Source organism: Nilaparvata lugens, chromosome 2 (genome assembly GCF_014356525.2).
Source record: "Nilaparvata lugens isolate BPH chromosome 2, ASM1435652v1, whole genome shotgun sequence".
NCBI lineage: Eukaryota > Metazoa > Arthropoda > Insecta > Hemiptera > Delphacidae > Nilaparvata > Nilaparvata lugens.
In genome coordinates, this window is record NC_052505.1 from 64,537,258 (window position 1) to 64,560,890 (window position 23,633).

At 35.6% G+C, this 23,633-nt stretch overlaps 1 protein-coding gene across 4 annotated transcripts in view; it reads right to left on the bottom strand.

Moving 5' to 3' along the window:
* The window catches only part of LOC111048612, a 133,447-nt gene that overhangs the window by 65,451 nt on the left and 44,363 nt on the right, over window positions 1-23,633 (bottom strand). For all 4 annotated transcript variants that reach the window (XM_039422451.1, XM_039422452.1, XM_039422455.1 and 1 more), the window contains 2 exons: window positions 19,700-19,770; window positions 17,037-17,206 (listed from right to left, as the gene is read on the bottom strand). In XM_039422451.1, coding sequence (XP_039278385.1) covers window positions 17,037-17,206; window positions 19,700-19,770 — 241 coding nt within the window. The remainder of the gene's footprint in view (window positions 1-17,036; window positions 17,207-19,699; window positions 19,771-23,633) is intronic.

The following is a 23,633-nucleotide window of genomic DNA, read 5'->3' on the forward strand; positions in this document are numbered from 1 at the left end:
AGAGTAAACGTTCATTTTAGTAAAATTCCCTAACGTTTATTGAACGTTGTTTTCATAACGTTTATCGGATTTATACATTTTAAACATTTATTAATTTATTAAACGTTTTTTAAACTTTTTGTGCTGTGTGGGATGAACACTACAGGTTGATCTCTTCTCCCCTGTATTAGAGGAGATTTTGGAAGTGACAATGAGAAATAGACAATGTAAAGAAGACAATGTAGAATAGGCTACTCGAGGATTGTTTGACACTCACAATAGAAACAAAATCCAAGGGAATGCGTAGCAAGCTATATTCAAGATCGATTCAAATCGGCTTTAACCAATACCTACTATTACTTCAGGCCCCTACAACTGATCTCTAATAAACTATGACGTCATCACATGTAGATCATCGATGATCTACTGGCGGTAAGCAAGCGAGTAAGTAATAGTAGGTATTGAATAAGGGCGCTGATGCTTGTTATCACATCTGATATGGTAATCAACAAAATTTGAATTACAAATTCAATTTTAACGGTGTTCCATTTCAATGAATATGGTTTGTTTATCATTCTTCTAATATTTGTTTGTGAAAAGTAATAATGAATTTGGGGTTTTAAATCATTGGGATACTGCTGTGTACCGGTACCTAATTGTTGCGGGAATTATAACAAGATTCCAAAAGTTTCCGTACGGTTTTAAAGTTTAAAACGGTTTTTTTACTTTTTCGAAAGATTACTTTGAAACGAAAATGGATACGAGCGATAAGAAGAAAGAGCTTCAATTCTACAAAACAACGGTTTACATGAAGTGTAGAAGAACAGTGTAAATAAAGTGTGAGTGGAAAATTTAATTAAAGTGTGGAAGAACAGTGTAAATAAAATGTGAAATAACAGTGTAATTAGAGTGTGGAAGAACAGTGTGAATAAAGTGTGTGAAAGAACTTTTGAATTAATAAATTAAAAAGTAAATGCAAAGTGTTGGAACTGCCCATAACATCAAAATATTGAAGGTTTTACCTAACTGAAAAACATCTCCTGATGGGTTTCTTTGTACTACAGATCAATTGTGATCAAGTTTGTGGGAGCCTCTTTCCTAAAAAAAGAGTTAGGAAATTTGGTTTATCTTTGATTTACCTCTCCTTCGACTCTGATACAGGCTATTATTAAGTATTTTTGGTTGAGATGAATTTATCAATAGCTCTATCACTGAATTGAGTAGGCCTATGTCTATCAATCTGAAAATATGGATAAATTATTGCATTTGTGGAATAGTGTTTTTATTTCAATAAAATTTCTATTTATTAAAATACAAGTGTCTTTAATTTGAAATTTAGATAGTATTCCATCCAATAAAAATTCATACAGTAACAAAAGTTACATTGATAAGCTAGTAGAAACTACTACGATCTAGGAAGAATCAATCTACATGTTATGACGTCATTAATTAGTTGTGGGGCCTGAAGTAATAGTAGGTATTGCTTTAACTGACAAGGGTTATTCAAGGCAGAGTCAAGACTTGTTTGACTCATGCAATAAAAGCTGAAATCGAACGAATACCTTTCGAGCCATATTCAAGATTGATTCTAATCAAGACTGTTAGCTTTGACTGACAAGGGAAATTCAAGGCAAAGTCAAGACTTGTTTGACCCATGCAATAAAAGCTAAATTCGAACGAATACATAGCATGCCATATTAAATTTCGATTCCAACCAAGTTTGTTAGCCTTGAAAAACAAGGGTATGCTGCTTTCGATTCTAGTATGGAAATTCAGGGTAGCTATCAAATACAATGAAATTAATATAGGCGACATAGGCCTTTAATGAATTGAATGTCAAGTTAGACATCAATTGAACAACTCAAATATGAGATTACGCTTGCAAGCCAAAAGTAGCTATCAAATACAATGAAATAATTGTCAATGTTGAATACAGGCGACATAGGCCTTCAATGAATTGAATGTCGAGTTAGACATCAAATTGAACAACTCAAATATGATATCACGCTTGCAAGCCAAGGGTAGCTATCAAATACAATGAATACATATTATAACTTTGAAATAATGTAGGACAGTGCTCTGAATGAGACATACACTGTAACATATTGAATTCATGTACATTGGCTCGATTGCCGAAAGTATGGACAATTAAATGTTTCTAATTGCCGTAAAAGTTGAATGATAGCTACAAAAATCATATGAATGCACATTAAAATGTTTGAATTAGAAATAGAGAACAACGTGGTCCAGTATCGACACGCTGTTAGTATTTACATGAACAGTTATGCAATATGAGTAAAATGAAAGTTGAATAAAACGATTTACATAACCTGAATAACATTTTGAGGAAGAGATGCAGCCAGGCAGACCGGCAAGGAATCCACGGTACCCCAAGGAACAGGACATCAGCAAGTGACGATATGATGGCCACGTGATGACAAGAATGGAAGTGTCCAACAAAGTAGGCAATTCCAACAATGGAAATGTGAGCAGGAACATATAGAATTCCAAACAAATAATCCGAATTTCAAGTTGTGGAATTTTCAGAATGATTTCCAAACGGTAAAGATGATAAAATTGAAAGTTTGAATTTCAAATGTCTAAAACATGTTGATAGAAAAATGGTGATAGACGCTAACAATACTATGGAACTTTGACAAAGTTTATCAATGTAAATACATGAAGAAATTGATGAATAATTGAATCACAATTGATGAATAGATTTAACAAATTAATTTGAAGGTATAATTCACATTTAAAAACGTTCAGTAAACCAGATGAATTTGGATGAAAAAGTTTAGACCAGGAGCGAATGTGCACTCACCGACTAGATGATCGAAAGACAAGGAAACAAGCTAAGGCTCGACTGACAAAGGACAAGCCGGAAAAGCTCGATACGTAAGTAAAACGTTTGCAAACGTTTGATGAAAAAATAGCAAATATCTAGAAAGTAAGATGCCTAAAAGACGAAATAAATTCCAAAAAATTGAATAATACAAATATTAAAATTGAAACAACGAATACTACGACGAATAATATTAGAAAACAAACTTGATTATGACAGTGACGTGGACCCGTGACTGTGACGTCACCAGACAGTGCAGACAGACAAAATGATGAAATGACGTCTACATAGTAACAGAACGAGTAACAAAGTGGAACCGTTCCAATAAATGCTTTGTCAGATTTTACACCGATCTTTGTGGAACAGAAATGAATCCGTAAACTAATGCTGATTTGTTAATCGGCGTTAATGTCCATATTTAAAAGACGTACGTGCAACTGGCCCATAACTTCGTTTTCCTGATGCAATGTTTAGGCCTACACGTGGCATGCATTATCAATTTTTCAGCAAGAACAGCTTTTTGTGTCAAAGTGCTAAATAAACGTCTACAGTTTCATCAATGCTGTATCGGCAATATGAAAACGCATGCAGTTAATAATGTCTTTTAATAAAGGTGTTGATATTTACATAAAGAAATTATTCTCTTCCATTTTTATTTGATTAAAATTTCAAAATTATTCGAGCCCTGATAGAATAACTGACTCACTGTACAGTCAGTCGAAAATTTTAATATTTGAATGAGGGGTATTTTGGCAAGCTGAGCAAATAAATAAGGTCATATATGCACCTTTTCGTTATATCTTCAAATGAAAAATGAGTTCTGTGGGTTGTCAAGACTCCCTCTGAAAGGGAAACTATTCAACTTATTCTATCTTTTAGTAAAATAGCAATGATCATCCATCCATGTCATCATCTTCTATACTATAATAAAGGAAAGAACTGGACTATAAACGTAGTCTATACAGGTGTAAAGTATAGGGAAATTATGTTTGACGCATTATCACGTCAGAATTACTTGACTGATTAACTTGAAATTTTGCATATAGATTCTTGCTTAACCGAGGATGGTTATGAACCTATTTTAAATTCTTCAATATTTGATTACATCAAGTTTTCAGTTTGTCAAGTTTTCAATTATTTGTCATGCTTTCAGTTGTTGTAAGGGAGCAGCAGAACATTTCTCTTAAAAGGGAAATTAGAAGATAGGTATGATTGAGGATCCTTTTCGAATGATAAAAACAGGTTTTCCGTCGTACCCAAATTTTTTCCACCATTTTGAATCCAACTTCTTTTTTTAATTGATTGGTTATATGATACATGATTCCGATACAGGATTTCCAGAGAAAAGGTATGGTGAAAACCACACATCGATATCTCAAACCTTTCAAAATTCATTCTCATCCATTTCCTTTATTATAGTATAGAGGATGATAGATAAATGGATGATATATCCATCTATCTATCATCTTCTATACTATAATAGAGGAAAGAACTGGCTTAAACACGTGTAGAGGATAGGAAAATTATGTTTGACGCATCATCACGTCTGAACTACTGGACTGATTCACTTGAAATGCTGCTTATAAATTCTTAATCAACCGAGGATTCTTATAGGCCTATTTTCAATTCTTCTGGATTTCATTACGTCAAGTTTTAAAATAGACCCTTGCGAAGTTACCTGCTAGTTTGTTATAAAATTATCAATAGCTGTTTCAGATGTAGCTGTGATTCTGGTCGCAAAATCTACTTTATAAGTCATGTTGTACATTTTAAGAACATTGATGAATTTATTATACGCATTATTTTTCTCTAAGACATTAATATTAATATCACTAGCCAATACAACATTCTCGTATTTATTGCACAAAATTTCCAGCAAGATTTCAAGTTTTTCAAAAAATGGTTCTAAAAACAGTGTTGAGGCGTTCGATACAAGCATGCCAACACAAACGAGAACTTATTCATTGAAAATTGAGATAAGCAACACTCAAACTCTTTCTCGCTAGTGATCGACTGTATTGCCGGCAAGATCACAGGCTTACAATTTGAATAGATTTCATTTGAACCAGAATCATTACTCCACCCCCCACATTTTTCGATCTACAGAATTGAGAACTTATCTGATAATGGGGTACATTCAAGCTAGTTATTTCAGCCTCTGTCATTTTATGCTCAGAGATAGCTAATATCTCAGGCTTTAGCTCCTCCAAGGTAATTCTCAACAAATCTAAGCATGAGGGCAAGTGTAGCACATTCTGGTGTAAAATCGAGATTCTATCATTCGCCTTTTGAGACACATTAGTAGCTGGGAGTGGGTGAGAAGGTGTCAGATTGTCAAGAGGAACATTAATATCCATTGCTAAATTCAATATAGAAGTATTGTGTTTTTTAGAAGCTTCAGTATTATTTATCCCAAAACTTTCAGACCCTGTCAGACGGGAGGTATGCGGATCATTACAATCGGAGATGACTAACTGATTAGAATCTGAATTAGATGGGGCCCTCTCCGATGCGAGGCAGTTTAAACTAAAAAAGAGTTATATAGTGGAATAGCAGAATATGAATTTGTATTTATGAAATTACTTTGCATGCACTCGATAATATACCATCACTGATCATTTGTTTACCGAACTTATTGAGATGTAAGCCATGAGTTGCTTGAAATCTCCTCCCCAAATGACTCATATCAATAAACTTACAATTAGGAAACAGATTACATATTTTCTTAATAGCAATATTAGTCTCTTTAATCAGTTTGTTGACGCAAGACCAGTCCGCCAAATCGGAGCGATGTGGAATCGAGATCACGACGACGTTGGTTCCATAGAGAGCCACCAGACTCCTTCGTAAAGCAATCAGAACGTCCTTCGCCCCATTTCTACTGACGTCATTGGTACCCCCTTGAATCACCAACACATCATTCCCGCCAAAGTCCGTCAATCCATCCGGCATGACATCACGAAACCTGGCCCCTGGTTTCACAAATGAAGTGAAATTCAAGTTGCTTTTCCTCTTGAAGTGTCTTCCGACATCTCTACCCTGGCTGTCAGCATAGTGGTGAACCGTGAGACTAGGAGTGGATGGACTGGGTTCACACTCTTTTGAAACTACAGCATCACTATCGACATTTAAATTTGAAATGCTTGTTCGACTTTGTATAATTCCATTATTCGACTTGGTTTGTTTGCTACCATTATTCATGGATTTATAACGCAAGCTCTCATTCTTATTAGAGCTATCTCTCAACAAGCTGTTCTCATTCCTCAGAGCATTGTTGTCAGCCTCCAAGGTTTCAATTGTCACTGACATTGCTCTTAGCTGACTTCTAACATCTCCATTCTCTCTTTCAAATTCCAGCATTACTGACTTGATCTGTTCCCTCTGTGTTTCAACTTTGTTTTGAAGAGATTCATTTTGTAATTTGCAAGTCTTGTGAATACGCAATCATATCATCACGCTGCTGTAGAAGCTCTATTGCACGCAAGCTAGGCGATTCATTGTTCGAGACTGTTCTTGCTGTTGGTGTGTTGACACCCATATCGCACTTTGTTCGTTGAGGTGAAGGAATACTCTTACAACTGACAGGAGTGGATGACAACTTATCCTTGCACAGAGGAGTTGATTGTCTGATGGAAGAGTCATTGATCATGGTACTTGCGGAGGCCAGATCAGGAGCTGGATGATTGTGCTTCCCGCTTGTCTCTAGAACTGTATGAACCTGGGCGTTTGTTTTCAAAGTATATGGACAGCCATTGTTTAGACATCTCCATGAAACTCTTCCATCTAGCATTGTACGTTGTTTTCTGAATTTGAACCCGTTGACCTCTATAGCATCGTTACCTCTTTGTGTTGAAGATTTATTTATTGTTGGCAACATACTTTCCGTCATTATCTCAAATGACATCTTCGGAGCGCAGGTAATCTTACACTGACTCCTGCCTGTGCTTCGAAATTCTTCCTCGTGGTCGAAGGGAGTACCTCATCCCCTCTCTTTCCTCCACGTGTTCGGCCTGGCGCTGCTGGGTGAATGGAATTCACGGAGAAGTGTCTGGCTTTTGTGATGTGTTTGTTGTGTTCAGAATGATTTTCCAAAGAGAAGAGATAATTGTACTGTCATCCCTTTTGTTAAGAGGCGGTCGGAGTCAGCTCAGGTAGCCCATCCCATTAGCCAGGTAAGGGCTAAAAACCAGTGAGGATTGAATCTTAACATTCTATACTCTCTGCTAAAAACAGTACAGTGTGAGAAGCGAGAGCGCTAGGAGAGAGAGTGAATGAGTGAATAGAAGTGCAAATACAAAGGCATCAACCATTCCTACAAGTTTACAGATGGCCGTAACCAATCGATTGTTGAAATGTCTGTCTAGTCTAGAACTAGCAACAAGCAAAGAGAACATAATACTTCTATTCTTCTGAATACTCGTTTGTCTCTGCAAAAGCAACCAACAAGTCTAGAGCTCAAGTTGAAATCACATGCAAACACCTTGAAAACAAGATGGCAACTGAAAGTTTCATGGTCCTTTTATATCGCTTGTATTTTGATAATCATTCAAGATATATTACCGTTTTTTGCTCAAACATTTTTGGAAAACCTTTCTCTATAATTTTCGATATGTTCAGTTTACCCTATACACAAATTTTATTCAGTTACTAGCCGTCAGGCTCGCTTTGCTCGCCATATCCGTCTAGCCAGTCGTCCAAAACTCCGTCTCTTAGACCCTCAACTGGATCATTCAAAAATGAGATCAGCGGGCTCACTTCGCTCGCCTGCATTTTTATTTGAGCATGCTTCATTCCATCAGAAAGTCGAAGTACTTCCTCGCTCGATTCAATCACCCAAACGCAAAAAACCGCTAATTTTGGGCGAATCTTTGGCGTTATTTCAAATTCCTTCTAACACAACATTATTACACCCCAGCTGAGCTTCTGTAGTAGATTTGAACATTTTCTGTTCATTTGTTCTCGATAAAGCTGAGAAAACGCAAAAAAAATGCTGGAAAAACGCAGATTTTGAGCGTATATTTGGCATTATTTCAAATTCCTTATAACACAACATTATTACACCCTAGCTGAGCTTCTATACTAAATTTGAACATTTTCTGTTCATTTGTTCTCGATAAGGCTGAGAAAACGCCAAACAACGCTGGAAAAACGCACATTTTGGGCATATCTTTGGAAATTTTCCCAAATCCGTTCCTAGTGCGCCTCTAAAGGGCCAAGTGAACATACCTACCAAATTTGAACGTTTTTGGACCGGTAGATTTTTAGTTCGGCAAGTGAGTGAGTCAGTCAGTCAGTGATTGAGTGCCATTTCGCTTTTATATTAGGTTATATAGATTACATTGTAAAAGTTGGTAAAACGTTTGCTGACATCTGTTTTTCATCATGAAGAATATTATTTTTGAGATTTTCATCATAGATATCAATGCTAATGCTGGAAACTATTTGGGAAGTAGTTTTGATAGTGAAGCGTACAAGAGAATATCACGTAGGCCTATACTGAATTAGACTGGTTACTGTATTACAGTATATTATTCTTTGCTTGAAAGCCAATGTTATAGAAATTCTTGGAAAAAATCTTTTCATATATTTCTAAAATCTTGTCTTTTGAACTTGATTTTGGAGCAATCAACAATTATTATTGAAACAAAACACAAGCTCAATTCTTACATTACGGTACCTCTTCTTCTTCTCCCGAGCCTATGTCCCATTTCTCTTGGGGTCGGCCCTCCTAATCCTTTTCCGCCATTCCGGGCGTTGTTGAGTCAGTTCAGGCTCTAAATCCGTCGTCCTCATATCCTTGGAAATGGTACCCATCCAGGTTGTCGGCGGTCTACCAGGGCGTCTCCTAGGCTGTTCAATTTCCATGACGAGTCTGGTCATGTGATCCTCACCGCGTCTCATAACGTGCCCGTACCAGCGCAAGCGATCTTACATTACGGTACCATACTTTTCAAAAGTAGCAGATTGAATTTTGGAAAAATTGTAAGCATCAACAGACTCTATACTTGTTAGGTTTTAGAAAGGTAAATAAACTTTAATTTTTAGATTGAAATTATTGGTTGAAAATTTCTTTATTTTCTTTATATAAAGAAATTTAAATGAGAAAAATTATTAATATAGATTGGGTTCCTTTTATTTTTGAATGCAATTTGATTAGTTTAGACCTACTTGAACAGAAGCATAATCGTAATAATATTACAAATCATGAGTAGTAGTCATTGAGTAAATCAAATCATTCAAATCAAATTATTGAGTACATTATATGAACACTATAATAAACTAATAGAATTTTAAAATAGGAATTGAAAACAACTATTCAATTAATTATAAATCATTAAACCTATAGAAAAAAACAAAATCCTACAAGAACGGTTGCTGAAAATAATCGAAACTGCGTCTCCAACTGTCAGTTCTCCTGTAAATCTTCTCTGAATAAGTATAATAGAACAATAATTATTTTTCGAAAACATTAGATCATAACACACTATAAGCTTACGTACTGATAACAAAATTTCATATAATACAAGATTAAACCGCAGAATTTGTATAAAGCATAACAAACTTATACACCCATAGACTTTCAAACATGTAATGTGTTCCCATTACAATGTTCACAAGTGATCACCATCAAAAAATAATAATATTAGGCATGATATGATTAATTTATGGTTGACATAGGCTTTAGTCCAATCCATTTTTGATTACGGTAATACAAATGTAATGTTGCTGAATAATGCGAACATAATATATAAGCATTCGTATAGTGCGAGGGTTCTAGTATATGAAATTTGTTTCTTCGGGGTTCCGGGCATGGAAGAAATTGGGATTTCAGTAATTATATAAGAATAACTTTTAAATTGAGTGTTGTGTGAGCCTACGTTCCAAATTTATTTGAAAGAAATACGTTGAATTGGAGGATAGTATTTGTTTCTTCGGGTATTGTAAGATGTATTTCTACTTCATAAAGAAACTCACTTTTATCACTCTGATAAATGACCTAACATAATAAATTACGCTAATTGAACGAGCGTAGGCAAAGAAATAGGCTAGTCAACAAGTCAACAAGTCAGTTTGATGTTGGCGTTGTCAATACAGATTTTGTAAATTGACAGTTAATATTAAATTGAATATAATATGGTGCTATGTTCTATTTTCGGTGGAAGGTATAGAAATACAATCTTGCTATCTATTACCTGTCGTGAGTAGTAAAGGAACCTGATATTTCTCTTACACCATCTCTCTCTTTCTTCAGTGGTTTAGCCAAAGTCTAGTATGTTGTTACTTATCTTTGTCGGTATCAGGGGAAAATAATTGACTTTGGAGTTTCTATTGAACTGTTGCTCGATTTCCATTTTGAAAAGTTTTTTTTCGATTTATGACAATTTTCTATAATATGATTGCGATGTATTATTACATGAAGAAATTCACATTCCATCCCGTTTTAAACTTATTTAAACAGAATTTGATTGTTAAACGGGATGGTTGTTCCATATTTTTCATTTATTTCTACAGGGATACTTGAAGCTTTATTGAATCACTAGTAGGTCTACCCTTCTATTCTCTTGACCGGTTTCAGCTAATCACGACATTGTCAAGTGTCAAAATGAATAATGTTATGATTACGTTATTGGTTAGTGGTTTGAAGAAAAGCTAAAAAAAGTAGAAAAAAGTTATTGCAAATGTGAATTAGACTATCAAAAAATTGATGAATATTGTAAGTTGATACTGCAACCGAACAATTTCTTGAATATTCATTCTTGAGTAAAAAACTAGAATTTATTCTAAATACTTATAATTATTATAAATCAGAATATAATATAGCCTAACATCCAATTGCATTGCTACCACAAAATGTTAAACCTAAAAGCGAGTCAGAGATAAATGCAATGACCTTATTATACTTTTACGATTGCTAAGTTCAATTGGATTTTGAAAAATATATATTGGTACCTTGAATGAATTTTAATTGTTATTGTATTATTTATGAATCGCTCACCGATTTTGAGGTTACACTTTGTTTACTATCGATCAGATGTTTTTAAAAACAGTTCGAACGCAGCTGACTGATTCAAAGCATTGTCAAATATCATACCGGTTCTCATGCAAGGTAAAATATCATTCCTAAAAATTATAAAACTATCAATAAAGGATCAAGAATTTCAAAATAAAAAATAAAATGTATGTATTATTGTTGAAATTATTTATTATTTAAGAAATTGTATTATGCGTCAGGTCTTATTGTAACTAAATAGGTCATAGCATGAAATTCTATTATTGATAAAATGGCAGAAATTAATTATAATAATCTCAAACCTAATAAAAATTGTACAAGAATATTAATTTATTAATAATTTAATTCAACTGAACCACATGGTAATTAAATCTCTATGGCAGGTCTAAGCCAATCACAGTGCATAGAAATAGCACCAAGACGGTGATCGTTTGAAAGCAACACATGTTAATCTATTATCAGACAACAACCCTGCCTTATCAGTTACACTAGCACATGTACATTGTATGAGAGGAACTATGTCTATAAGATTAAGCAGTTTTAAGAATTACATAAATTAAATTATTATTGTAATTAAAGGAATTGTATTCTACTACTTGCCACTGACGTCATGTTTACGTCACAAGCGTTCTACCAATGGCAAAATTTTATGCAAATTATTACATTGAGATTCCGAGAAGCAAGGTCTAGCCTAAAAGCTTAGAGAAAACAGCAGCACTTCCCTTTTGAAATCCTTACTGGTTAGATCTCTTTTTATAGTTACCAAAGACCTATTTGTGAAAACTTCTTGTTCGATTTTTTAAATGTTCTATTTGTGAGCCGATATTTTAGGCCAATCTATTTGTTATTTATAAATTTCTGTTTTCATCAATCGATAAATTTAAAAACTTAAAGTAAATTATCCCTTAATTAATTCGGTGAAGGAGATATTTAAATTAAAATTCCCCACGTGCTGAAACCAAAGCCTGGATTGCCGCCGATCAAACGATTTTTGATCTAAAGAAGAAAACCACGACCGCCAAGGAATTTCACGTGAGTTATAAGTCATAAGGGGCCCCAATCTACGCTTCGAAAATATTTCAGTGCAGAAAAAACATAAATTTTTCTTCGTTAAATTATTGGCCACGCCGACAAGCGCTTTTAGTTATTAAGAGCCTAAAATTTATTCATATTTAATTTCTAAGAATTTGTAGTTGATTAACTATCCTCCGCTGCCTGAACCACGACCCCGAACATTTTAAAAATATTTTCTATAATTCATTTTTCTCTATTTTTTCAAACTGTTAGATTTTATCAATTGTAAAATTCTGTCGAATCACGCATGGTATCATGCAAGCACAAGAAAATTTTTAACTGTTCTGTTAATACTAAATTATTATCAACCTGTAAATCAAATTCTGAACCTGCACTGTATGATTACATATTTTATTGTAATATATTTCAGTTTTGTTAATTCGCTTTCTGAGTTCGATTATTTCTTAAGCCTGTCAATTATTGTGTCTGATACGTTCTATATCATCAAGAACCGATCGAATACGATCATTGGAATAATTGAATTGAGCTGGATATTGGAACAGGTCTAAGTGGATGTAGCGAGTGGGGTCAGATCGAGATATTTATTCTTTGTCCTTACCTGCTCATATATCAGCTTTTATCTGTTACCTACCTCGACTTTGGAGCGAACACACCAATTGTACAGCAGAAGCAGCCATAGATCATATAAATTCCTACAATAGAGCTTAAAACCCGACAAGACTCTGTTCTCGAAGTATATTCTGAACGATATTTGGTTCAAATACCGTATTTTAATCCTTCAGAACTTATTAGAGACGCAGTCCCGTAAATTATCTACATCGGGATTTTTGCTCGACCTGTATGATTTTGTATGCTCATTCTTCACAGGTAATAATTTTAAGATATCCGTCTTCAGTGTTTAGCGATCGCTACACTACTTATAAAAATTTCATCACTATACAATTTGTCACTAGAAGAATCAAGGGTGAGCGAGCGTTTAGGCCTCCCGCGATTCTGACAATTGTATTGAATCTTGTAGTGAATCAATCAGTCTGGTGTACATTCAGCGTCCACGCACGCAATTACAAAATTTATAGCCGCTACACCATTGACTCAGTACAAGATTCACTCTACATGTGTGAAGCCGTTAAAAAACGCACCACAATATATATATATATATATATATTTAGGGAGTGCAATCAATATACCTGTATTGGACTATCCTTCAGTGGGGTGATCCCTCGCACAAGTGGTGAACTTCGAGAAAAGAACTTTGGAAAGGAAGTACATTGTATTTTGTTAATACTTTGAATACTTCATTTCACTGGTATTCCCAATTAAGATATCAATTACTTCTATCACATTTTTGACTGTAGATAATTGATCTCTAATTCCTTTTTTGTTTGAAGGAGATCGTATGTCCCAGCAACTCACAGTTTATAAAATAGAATGAGTCAATTTGGCTCTTTTTCTTATGGGAGACTGAAATTTTATTTCATAAATCTGGGGATAATCCATTGGTTGAGAGATTTGAATGTCTTATATACATCTATGTTCTATTCATTTATTCATTATAACTATTAAATTTTTTTTGTACAAGCCTTCTTTAAGCAGATGAAAACATTTTTCTAGAAATCCCCATGTATAAGCACCACTCGGTTTCTTCTTCACCAAAGCCAAGTCCGATGCTCTCTTCAAGCTACCTTGTTTCTCTATTTCCAAAGCCTCTCGTACAATCCCAACCCGAAAATCTTGAATGTTGGTTATTTATTTGGAATTTTTAAAGTCTATTTGTGCCCTGTATTCTTTTCGTAGTTGTAAAGAGCTGAGGTGGATTGTTTGTTTTTTATGCTCAGTTTGTGTTCCTCTATCCTGGCTGATATTCTTCTATTTGTTTGACCTACATACATATTGTCACAATTCAGGCAGGGGATGCTGTAAACGCCTTGATTTTCTAGCTCTAATCTCGGGTTTCTTCAGAAATTTTGAAATAGTTAGGAAAGGTTTGTATACTGGTTTGATTTGATTTTTTTTCAGTATTCTTCCAAGACGATCTGTGGTACCCTTGATGTATGGAAGGGGGACGGTTTTTTTAAATGCTTTCTCTTCCTTGAGTTTTTCTTCAGGTTTTGGAGGTGTCAGTTGTTTTTTCAAAGATTTTTCAATTATACTACTATTGTAACCATTAATCTTCAGTATGGATTTGATTGTCTTGATCTCCTCTTCTCTGCTTTTTTCGTCAGTGAGATGGAGAGATCAAAAGATTAGACTATTGACTACAGAGAAGGAATGTGCGGGGTGATGATGAGATAGTGCATTGAGGTATCTATTTGTATGGGCTGGTTTTCTGTATACAGAGTGTTCTATATTGCTATTTTCGTTTCGGGAGATTAGAATGTCTAAGAACGGTAGTTTAGCTTCTCCTTCTATTTCGAGAGTGAACTGTATTTTGAGGTGTATCTGGTTCAGCTGATTGGGGAATTCGAGAAGTTCTTCTTTACCATGGGGCCAAATGATAAAGATATCATCAACATATCTCTTCCAAAGGGTTGGTTTCAGTTTTGTTCTACTGAGAGTTTTTTCTTCAGAATGAGTCATGAAGAGATTGGCTATGGCTGGAGAGAGGGATGATCCCATGGGGGCTCCCTCAATTTGTCTGTAGTATTGGTTACTGTGGGTGAAATATGTATTTTTCAGGCAGTGGCTTGTCAGGTCAATAATTGATTTAGAAAAGTGTGCATTTTGATTCATGATGATTAGGGCTTCATCAACAGGGATGTTGAGGTACATGGAAATGATGTCCAAACTTGCCAGTATGTCCCCCAAGTTTAGGGTTATGTTTTTTATTTGGTTGATAAAATCATAAGAGTTTTTCACATATGGTTGTGATTCTTCAATGACTGACTGAATGAGGTTGCCTATGAATCGTTCAAGTTTCTGGGTAGGTGAGTTAATAGCACTCACAATTGGTCTGAGTGGTGTATCCAGCTTGTGTATTTTTGGAAGGCCATAAATTTCCAGGCACCTACTAGATTTCTCTCTTGGAATTAATTTAAGTTGGGTATCTGGGTCAATGTCTGATTGTTTGATTTTCGACTCTGTAATTTTTTCAAGGTAGGTCGTGGGGTCTCGTTGAACCGGCTTGTAGGCTGAATATCAGCAAGGATAGAGGAACACAAACTGAGCATAAAAAACAAACAATCCTCCTCAGCTCTCTACAACCATGAAAAGAACACAGGGCACAAAATAAACTTTAAAATTCTAAACAAATAGCCAACATTCAAGATTTTCGGGTTAGGATTGTACGAGAGGCTTTGGAAATAGAGAAACAAGGTAGCCTTAACAAAAAAGATGACAGTGCAAATATCTCTTCTATTTGGAAAATCATTCTGAACACAACAAACACATCACAAAAGCCAGACACTTCTCTGGGAATTCCATTCACCAAGCAGCGCCAGGCCGAACACATGGAGGAAGGAGAAGGGAGGAGGTACTCCCTTCGACACGAGGGAGAATTTCAAAGCACAAGCAGGAGTCAGTGTAAGATTACCTGCGCTCCGAAGATGTCATTTGAGATAATGATGAAACGTCAGAAAGTGAGTGAAACTGCTTATCAGATGTACCCGGTTGATAATTTACCATATTCATCCATTCACAAATTTTTAAAAGTTAACATATATATATATATATAGAAACCTTTCACCTACAGATAAATCAGTCCTCAACAAGGGTCTCTCTTTTGCCCCAACTCCCAAACTCAATGCCATCAACCTTCTCTCTGATACTCTTCACTTCACTAGATATCTCAGATATACTTCAGTGGCAACAACACCTCTGACCCCTCTTGCCCTCCTCCCTCGACTACTTCTGACCAAATCATCAAAAAGTCTGCCCCAAAATCCAATCGTGAACCCAAGTCTCTCCCAGCCAACCACCCTGTTGAAATCTTCTGCAATTTACTTCTCAACAAAGTCAGCTCTAGAAAATTCATTGAATCCCTCACTCCAACCCCCAACCTCACACCCCAAGAGTTCAAATCCATCAAAGACCTTCGCTCTGACCCTAGTATTTTCATCACCAAAGCTGACAAAAGCTCAACCATAGTCTTACTGAACACCACTGATTACATCAAAGAAGCCAACCGGCAACTCTCCAATCCCGAACAGTATCAACTCCTGCCTTCTGACCCTACTCCATGAATCCAAAAGAAAATCTTCAAATTTCTGATGCAATACGGTCCATCTGAAGGCCTCTCGGACTCAGACATATAACTTTTAAAAATTCGTGAATGGATGAATATGGTAAATTATCAACCGGGTACATCTGATAAGCAGTTTCACTTACTTTCTGACGTTTCATCATTATCTCAAACGACATCTTCGGAGCGCAGGTAATCTTACACTGACTCCTGCCTGTGCTTTGAAATTCTTTCTCGTGTCGAAGGGAGTGCCTCCTCCCTTCTCCTTCCTCCATGTGTTCGGCCTGGCGCTGCTTGGTGAATGGAATTCCCAGAGAAGTGTCTGGCTTTTGTGATGTGTTTGTTGCGTTCAGAATGATTTTCCAAATAGAAGGGATATTTGTACTGTCATCCTTTCTGTTAAGGCTACCTTGTTTCTCTATTTCCAAAGCCTCTCGTACAATCCTAACCCAAAAATCTTGAATGTTGGCTATTTGTTTAGAATTTTTAAAGTTTATTTTGTGCCCTGTGTTTTTTTCATGGTTGTAGAGAGCTGAGGTGGATTGTTTGTTTTTTATGCTCAGTTTGTGTTCCTCTATCCTGGCTGATATTTTTCTATTTGTTTGACCTACATACATATTGTCACAATTCAGGCTGGGGATGCTGTAAACGCCTGGATTATATATATATATATATTATATATATATATATATATATATATATATATAATATATATATATATATAGAAACTCACATTAGAAACATACATTTTTGGAAATTGAGTTTCCTTCCTCTGCAGTCTGCTCGGTTGAAGAAGGGAACTCAGTTCCCGAAAATTTCCCCATTTATAATGTAAGTTTTTAAGTGTTTTCAATCTATTTATGTCTTATGTCTCCTGTTCCAATTCATACATGTTTATATATATATTCTTATAAATACTATATTGACAAAATACGGTAGCCTAATACTTTTAATATCAGTAGGCTGTACTTTTTCTAGATTATGCTCACCTGCATTTTGGGCGTATAATCAATATCACTTTCCATACTTTCCCGAGGAAATTCGATAAATGATTTGGAGTAACCGAATTTCTTTGATTGCTTGATAATGCCTGTCTCGTCAGTATCTAATAGGGATCCAAAAGGCTCATCAAGTGGCGTTTTAGGAAACATAGGCCTCTCTGTTGAAAAACCATATACCGTTTTCATAAAATAATGAGTGTGATGAATCCTGTTGCATATCTATGTAACTTTTTTAGCCAGCCAGGACGCGCAGTCAGCCGGGCAGACGGTCGCTCACTCCATCTCCGGGCACTGTTGTCACACAGGGCAAACCATGCCAACAGTCACATTTTGGCTGCTGGTAGGATGCCGAGTCTGGAAACCACACCAGACGGTCAAAATGTGGTTGCCCTGTTTACAGTTTACAGTTATGATAACCGATAACTGCCTATTCTGCAGGGGGCCAAGGTAATTATTGAGAAAAACTTTGTAATTTTCACATCCCATTGATATAACTATTGTTTATTTTGGATTGAAATTTCAGTAAATATGAATTTAAAAAAGTGATTCAACATTTTAGAATATTCTGTATTTTATATAATATGTAGATTATAATATATTATTATAATATTGTCACTTTCACTTTTTGCGTAGTTGAGAAGTTGATATTGTGATAATTATTCATACAATTTCTTAGTATTCTCATTTTGATTATCACTTTTATCATCATCATTATTATATATTATCATCATCAGTAACATAAGGATATTGTAATGAATCATATACAGAGTAGGGCAGGGAGTTATGAATAATTTGAAATAACAGTTACACACTCATTTTTAAACAAAACTCAATATTTTTATGTTTTTAGTGCATACCTTGGATATTGCCATTATAAAAATTGAAGAGGAAAGTCATTGAAGCATTATGTACGAAAAATAAAATCTGTTATGAAATACTTTCCGTTTTTGTTTCCGCAATGACATAGACGTTGTGAGAAGTTATCTATACTCCTCTGAAGCATTGCACATGGTACCGCGCGAATTTATTGTTCTATTGTTTCACTCAGGGCTTCAAGGGTTCGTGGTTTGATTATGTATACACGTGCTTTTGGATAGTTCCATAAAACGTTTTTTTGGCCTTTGCTTTTTTCGAGAAAACGGTCGAAACGTCACTGTCAATAGGCTACAGATCATTACCTAACGATGCTGCATGAATTTTTTCTGCCAAATTGAGAAGACGACGTAGTATCAACGTCAATACTGTATGGTTTCAACAAGATGGTGCAACATGCCATACATCGAGAGCTGCTATGGAATTTCTAAGGTTGACCTCCTCTGGAACCTTCCCTGGACGCCTCATTTCATTGCATGGAGATGTAGAGTGGCCTCCTCGATAACCGGACCTGTCACCTTGTGACTATATTGCCCCCTGTGGGTTGGGAGAGCTTTGAATCGAACATCATACTCAAGAATGTGTTGAAAACCAGAATTCCCCATCAGGGCAGTTTCTGAGGGGCAAAAAGGAAAACTCAAGAGACCAGAGATGGGTGAAACTCGGGAGGACCTACACGAAAAAGCCAGGAGTGGAACTCACGTAGATCACGAGTTTATGGATGGAGGCCAAAACTCACCACTGCTCAAAGAAGGGCGGCCATTCAGGCAAAACGTCTTGGAAGAGGTGAGGCTTTTGACCCTGCAGAGTTTGGAGGAGCAAAAAGAAAAATCCAAGAGACCAGAGATGGGTGAAACTCCAGGTACAAATGTGGGTCAAGAGGCTGAGTCAAGGGTGGCCGGACGCCGGGCGCCCCAGAGGCAGTTTGGCATCCCCTCTCTCTGCGGAAGGACCTACAAAAAGACCAGGAATGGAACTCACATAGGTCACGATTTAGTGGGTGGAGAGACCAAACCTCACCACTGCTCAAAGAAGGGCGGCCATTTAGGCAAAGCTTCTTGGGAAAGGTGAGGCTCTTGACCCTGCAAAATTTCGGAGGGGCAAAAAGAAAAAACTCAAGAGACCAGAGATGGGTGAAACTCCATGCACAAAATAATGTGGGTCAAGAGGTTGAGTCAAGGGTAGCCAGGCGCCCTATAGGCAACTTGATCACCCCTTCCTTAGCGGAAGGACCTTCAAAGAAGGCCAGGAATGGAACTCATGTAGGTCACAAGGACTAATCAGTCTGGAGAGACTGCCAAGCATATCACACTGCATTACGACAAGCAACCAGGTGATGAATGGAATGTTAGCATGGGGAAAATCTCCTGGTTCTTGTAAAAGGACACAGGTATTGATTTGCCTAACTAACATACTACTTGCGGACACAATAAACTACGGTTGACGAGTGGGGTTCTTTGAACCTTTGGATCCTTGAATCTGTCCCTTCAATAATATTAATAATAATAATAATAATAATAATAATAATATAATAATAATAATAATAATAATAATAATAATAATAATAATAATATCTGATAATAATCATAATAACTATCAAAATATCGTACATAATCAATGTTTTTATTCTTTCCTCTTTAATTTTTATATTGGCAACATCCAAGGTAGGCTACACACTAGAAAAAACCTGAGTTTCGTTTAAAAATGTGTAACTGTTATTTCAAATCATCCATACCTCCCTACTTGAACTAAATTGATAAATTGTCCATACTTATTACCTGGCTTTTCATTAGTTGAAGAGAGAGATGAAGTTTTACTTGCAGGAAGCAGCAGCACAGTACTGGTGTCACTGGAAAACACATTCATAGAAATGTATACTTGATTTATATAGCCAGCCAGGTTAGCCAAAACGACGATAAGGCTTTGCACCCCTAAGCTGCGTTTACACCGGAGTTAACACAAGTTTTTAACATTTTTGTTATAAACTGAAGTTAATTACAAAAGTCAATAACATCATGTTAAGTTGCGTTTACACCGGAGTTGATAACATGAGTTATTAATAAAAAGTTGTCAACTTGACTGAATCAACAAAAAATTCTCTTGAAAAAGTTGATAACTCGTGTTTTTCACAGAAAATTCCTTTTTATTAACAAGCTCTATGTTATCCATTGAGAGTTGGTGAAGTTCAAAGGAAATGTGTTATGTTAATAGCAAAAGCCTCTTTTATCGCATAAATTTTATTTGTTGATAAAAGGTTACCATCTATCCCGCAACCCCCTCGCCCAGCATCCCTACCCTACTTCAGCTGTTCCCTAATAACTACAGCTGCAGACAAAACACGTGACAAAGTTATTAACTTTTGTTGATAACAAAACTACCAGCCAAAAGAAAATGTTATTAACTTATGTTGAAAACTTTTGTTTTAAACTCTGGTGTAAACGCTTTATAATTTATTTACATTAGATCAGATGAAGATCATTATTTTAATGATCACACACATGTTTCAATTCAAATTTGAAGACAATTTTTTGCTTTTTATTCCGGCTGTTATATCATATGAATAATCTCGTTAAATGAAATCATATGGAAGTCAATTATATTGATAACAAGATCTTGTTAATAACAAAGAATTTTCTGTTAGAAACATGAGTTATTAACTTTTGTCAAGAGAAATTTTTGACGATTCAGTCAAGTTAATAACGTTTTGTTAATAGCTCGTGTTATTAACTCCGGTGTAAACGCAGCTTTAGTCTGCTACCGCTACTTGGTCGTTGGTTCGAATCCCGCCGGTAGGCATGGATATGTCTGATCATCTCCTCAGAATCACCCTCGCCCAAGCTAAAAGCTCATTATAGCATCATCCGCAATGAGAAAAAAATACTATGGAGGCTGAATACATGCATAATTATATCATACAATGTTCGGGGCACCGAGCTCCGCTCGTTATTTTCATTTATTGATAAATAGAACACAATTCTCTAAAATGTTCGAGTTTATATTTCATAGCTGGCTATATACGTCAGCTTATGAATTTCGGGGATGCGATATTTTGATTTTCCACAGAATCACTCGCTCACTTTTTACTATCCACAGACGACGAAAGTCTCAGCTGTCTCAGCCAAGGATGAATTATCCTTTTAATGTCATTCAGCGATTTTTCCCAAGGATGAGACCTAGTGCAATCGAATTTTTATATCATAAACCTACTATGTTCCAAATTTCGTGCAAATCGTTAGAGCCGTTTTCAAGATCCGTTGAACATAAGTAACCAGATATAAAAATACAGAAATTGCTCGCTTAATATAATAGGATAATGATGGAAAACGTGTTAATAGTGTTTAGCCTAGGTACTGTGTACGGTACCGTATAATAGGTTCAATAATCGTTCAAGTTTCAACATTCAAATTTCAACATTCAAGAATCCGAAGAATTTTTGGTCCCTCATAAACTCAATGTTGCATTTCTCTCTGATTTCAGCTTTTCATTTGAATCACTTTGAGTCCACTTCTATGTGGAATCCACTCAACATTGAAACAATACACTCAAGATATAATCTCTATTCTTGGTATTTTACGTGAATAAGAACTGGGTCATTTTTTTTTAAATTTCGTATATCCACCCTGTTTCTCATTAGGTGTTCATAGAAATTATATTGAGAGATGCATAATTGTTATTCCAGATTCAATAAATAAAAAAATATTACTCCTGTTGAGAGCATCGTTCCAATCGCCTTGATAGAATCAATGAATGCGTTAAAAATTACAAAAATCTGGTGTGGCGCACTCACACAACTTTCCTTGCCGTTATGAAAATTTATCACCTGACGCTAGTGTTCCCGCGCATCTCAAGTCTACTATTTAAAGATCCAAGCCAGCTGGTGACAGGACTATAACACTGGAGACACACGAGGTCTGCTATCTCTTCATAGAGAATGATTTAATAGAATCAACAGTTGCCAACAGTTTGCAATTGAAATAATAACATTTTCTCAAATTTCGAGCTCATTTTAAATTTTAGGTGGAAATGTTACTGAACATTAATTGTAGAAATTTTCATGCACAATATTCTCCATTTGGAATTTTCTGTTTTAATTGTATCTGAAGCCTGATAATTGAGAATCTATAATCAAACTTTGCATAGATGGGGCGGAGCTCCTGGAATTTTTAAAGATATGAGACTAGTGGCAGTTGATAGAGCTTATCAATGACTACTTCAAGTATGAATTTGATCAGAATCGTTGGAGCCGTTTTCGAGAAAATGCAAAAAAACCATGTTTTTGACAACATCTTCGCCATATGGCGGCCATTTTGAATTGCATCAGATCGAAATTGTTCGTGTCGGATACTTATATCGTAAGGACCTTAAGTTCAAAATTTTAAGTCACCCGTTAAATGGGAGATGAGACATCGTGTACACACACACACACACACACACACACACACACACACACACACACACACACACACATACATACTGGAACAAGGTAACAAACGGGGAGGTGAGAAATGAACATACATTGCGGGGAGGCTGATTTACACACATTTACACACATGTTGGAGACTTAATTTTTGTTTTAGAAAGTATATTAATATGTGTTCAATACAGTTGTAACTTTTTTTTTCTGTTAACTTGAAAAAAAAATTACGCATTAAACCTACAAAAAGGGGAGAAATGTGTGTACACTTTCACTGAACAAACCGAGGAGAAATGTGTGTACACTTCCACTGCACAAAGCGGGGAGAAATTGTGTGTTTAGTTTAACTTACAAAGCGGGGACAAAACCGGTTCTTAACACAAGTTCTGGCTGCAACACTTATTTCGATATTTACTATTCTATTTGATCATAGAATACAATATCGTATGGGTCTTCGAAAGCCAGTTACATGCACATTGATTTTTGTACGATTGTTTTTTGCCATCCTTATGAATTCGAATAAGTGCAACTTGTCAAACATCATCTGTTTGATCTAATAGAATTTTATAAGGACGGTAAAAAATCGATGTGTATGTAACTGGCTTTTACGAAACAGGCTTCACGAATTACAATACGATAATAGGATAGTTGATACAATACATGGTTTTATTCAGATTCATTCATTGATAGAAATAAAAGGAGATTCCGGTGTCGATAGCATCGAAGTCGCCAGGCTGGTCTGGATCATTTATGATTTCTCAGTATGCAGTATCCACTCAGCAGCTCTAATACAAACACAAACATTAGTTTCGTTTTACTTGGAATAGTAAGACATTATTTCATTATGTCCATTATTACAATAGATCAATTCAGATCCAGTTAGCTGTTAGAGTAATATAATGTAATTACATTCTATACTCACTGTTCAGATCAGCACAATGTTTATAGCCTACTGTATGCAGTGAGTATAGAATGTTACATTCTATACTCACTGACTGCATATTTATACTGTGTAATAGATTTCATTGATTGTTGCAAAGATTTAAAGTCAATGATTCAACAGGAAATCCATGGTAATATTCAACGATTTCAACCTAATGAATTAGATTGTTGTATGACAAAATTGAAATCCCGACAACGTAAATAATTCAGTGAAGTTAACTGTACAAGGTTACTTTTTCTCGTATTTTATTGAGTGATAATGGCAGATGATTTCTGATTCCATATTTGGATTCAACCTTTTGAAGTTTGAACTTTCAAAGCTGGAATTTTTTTTTTAAACTAGAACTTTTAGGCCG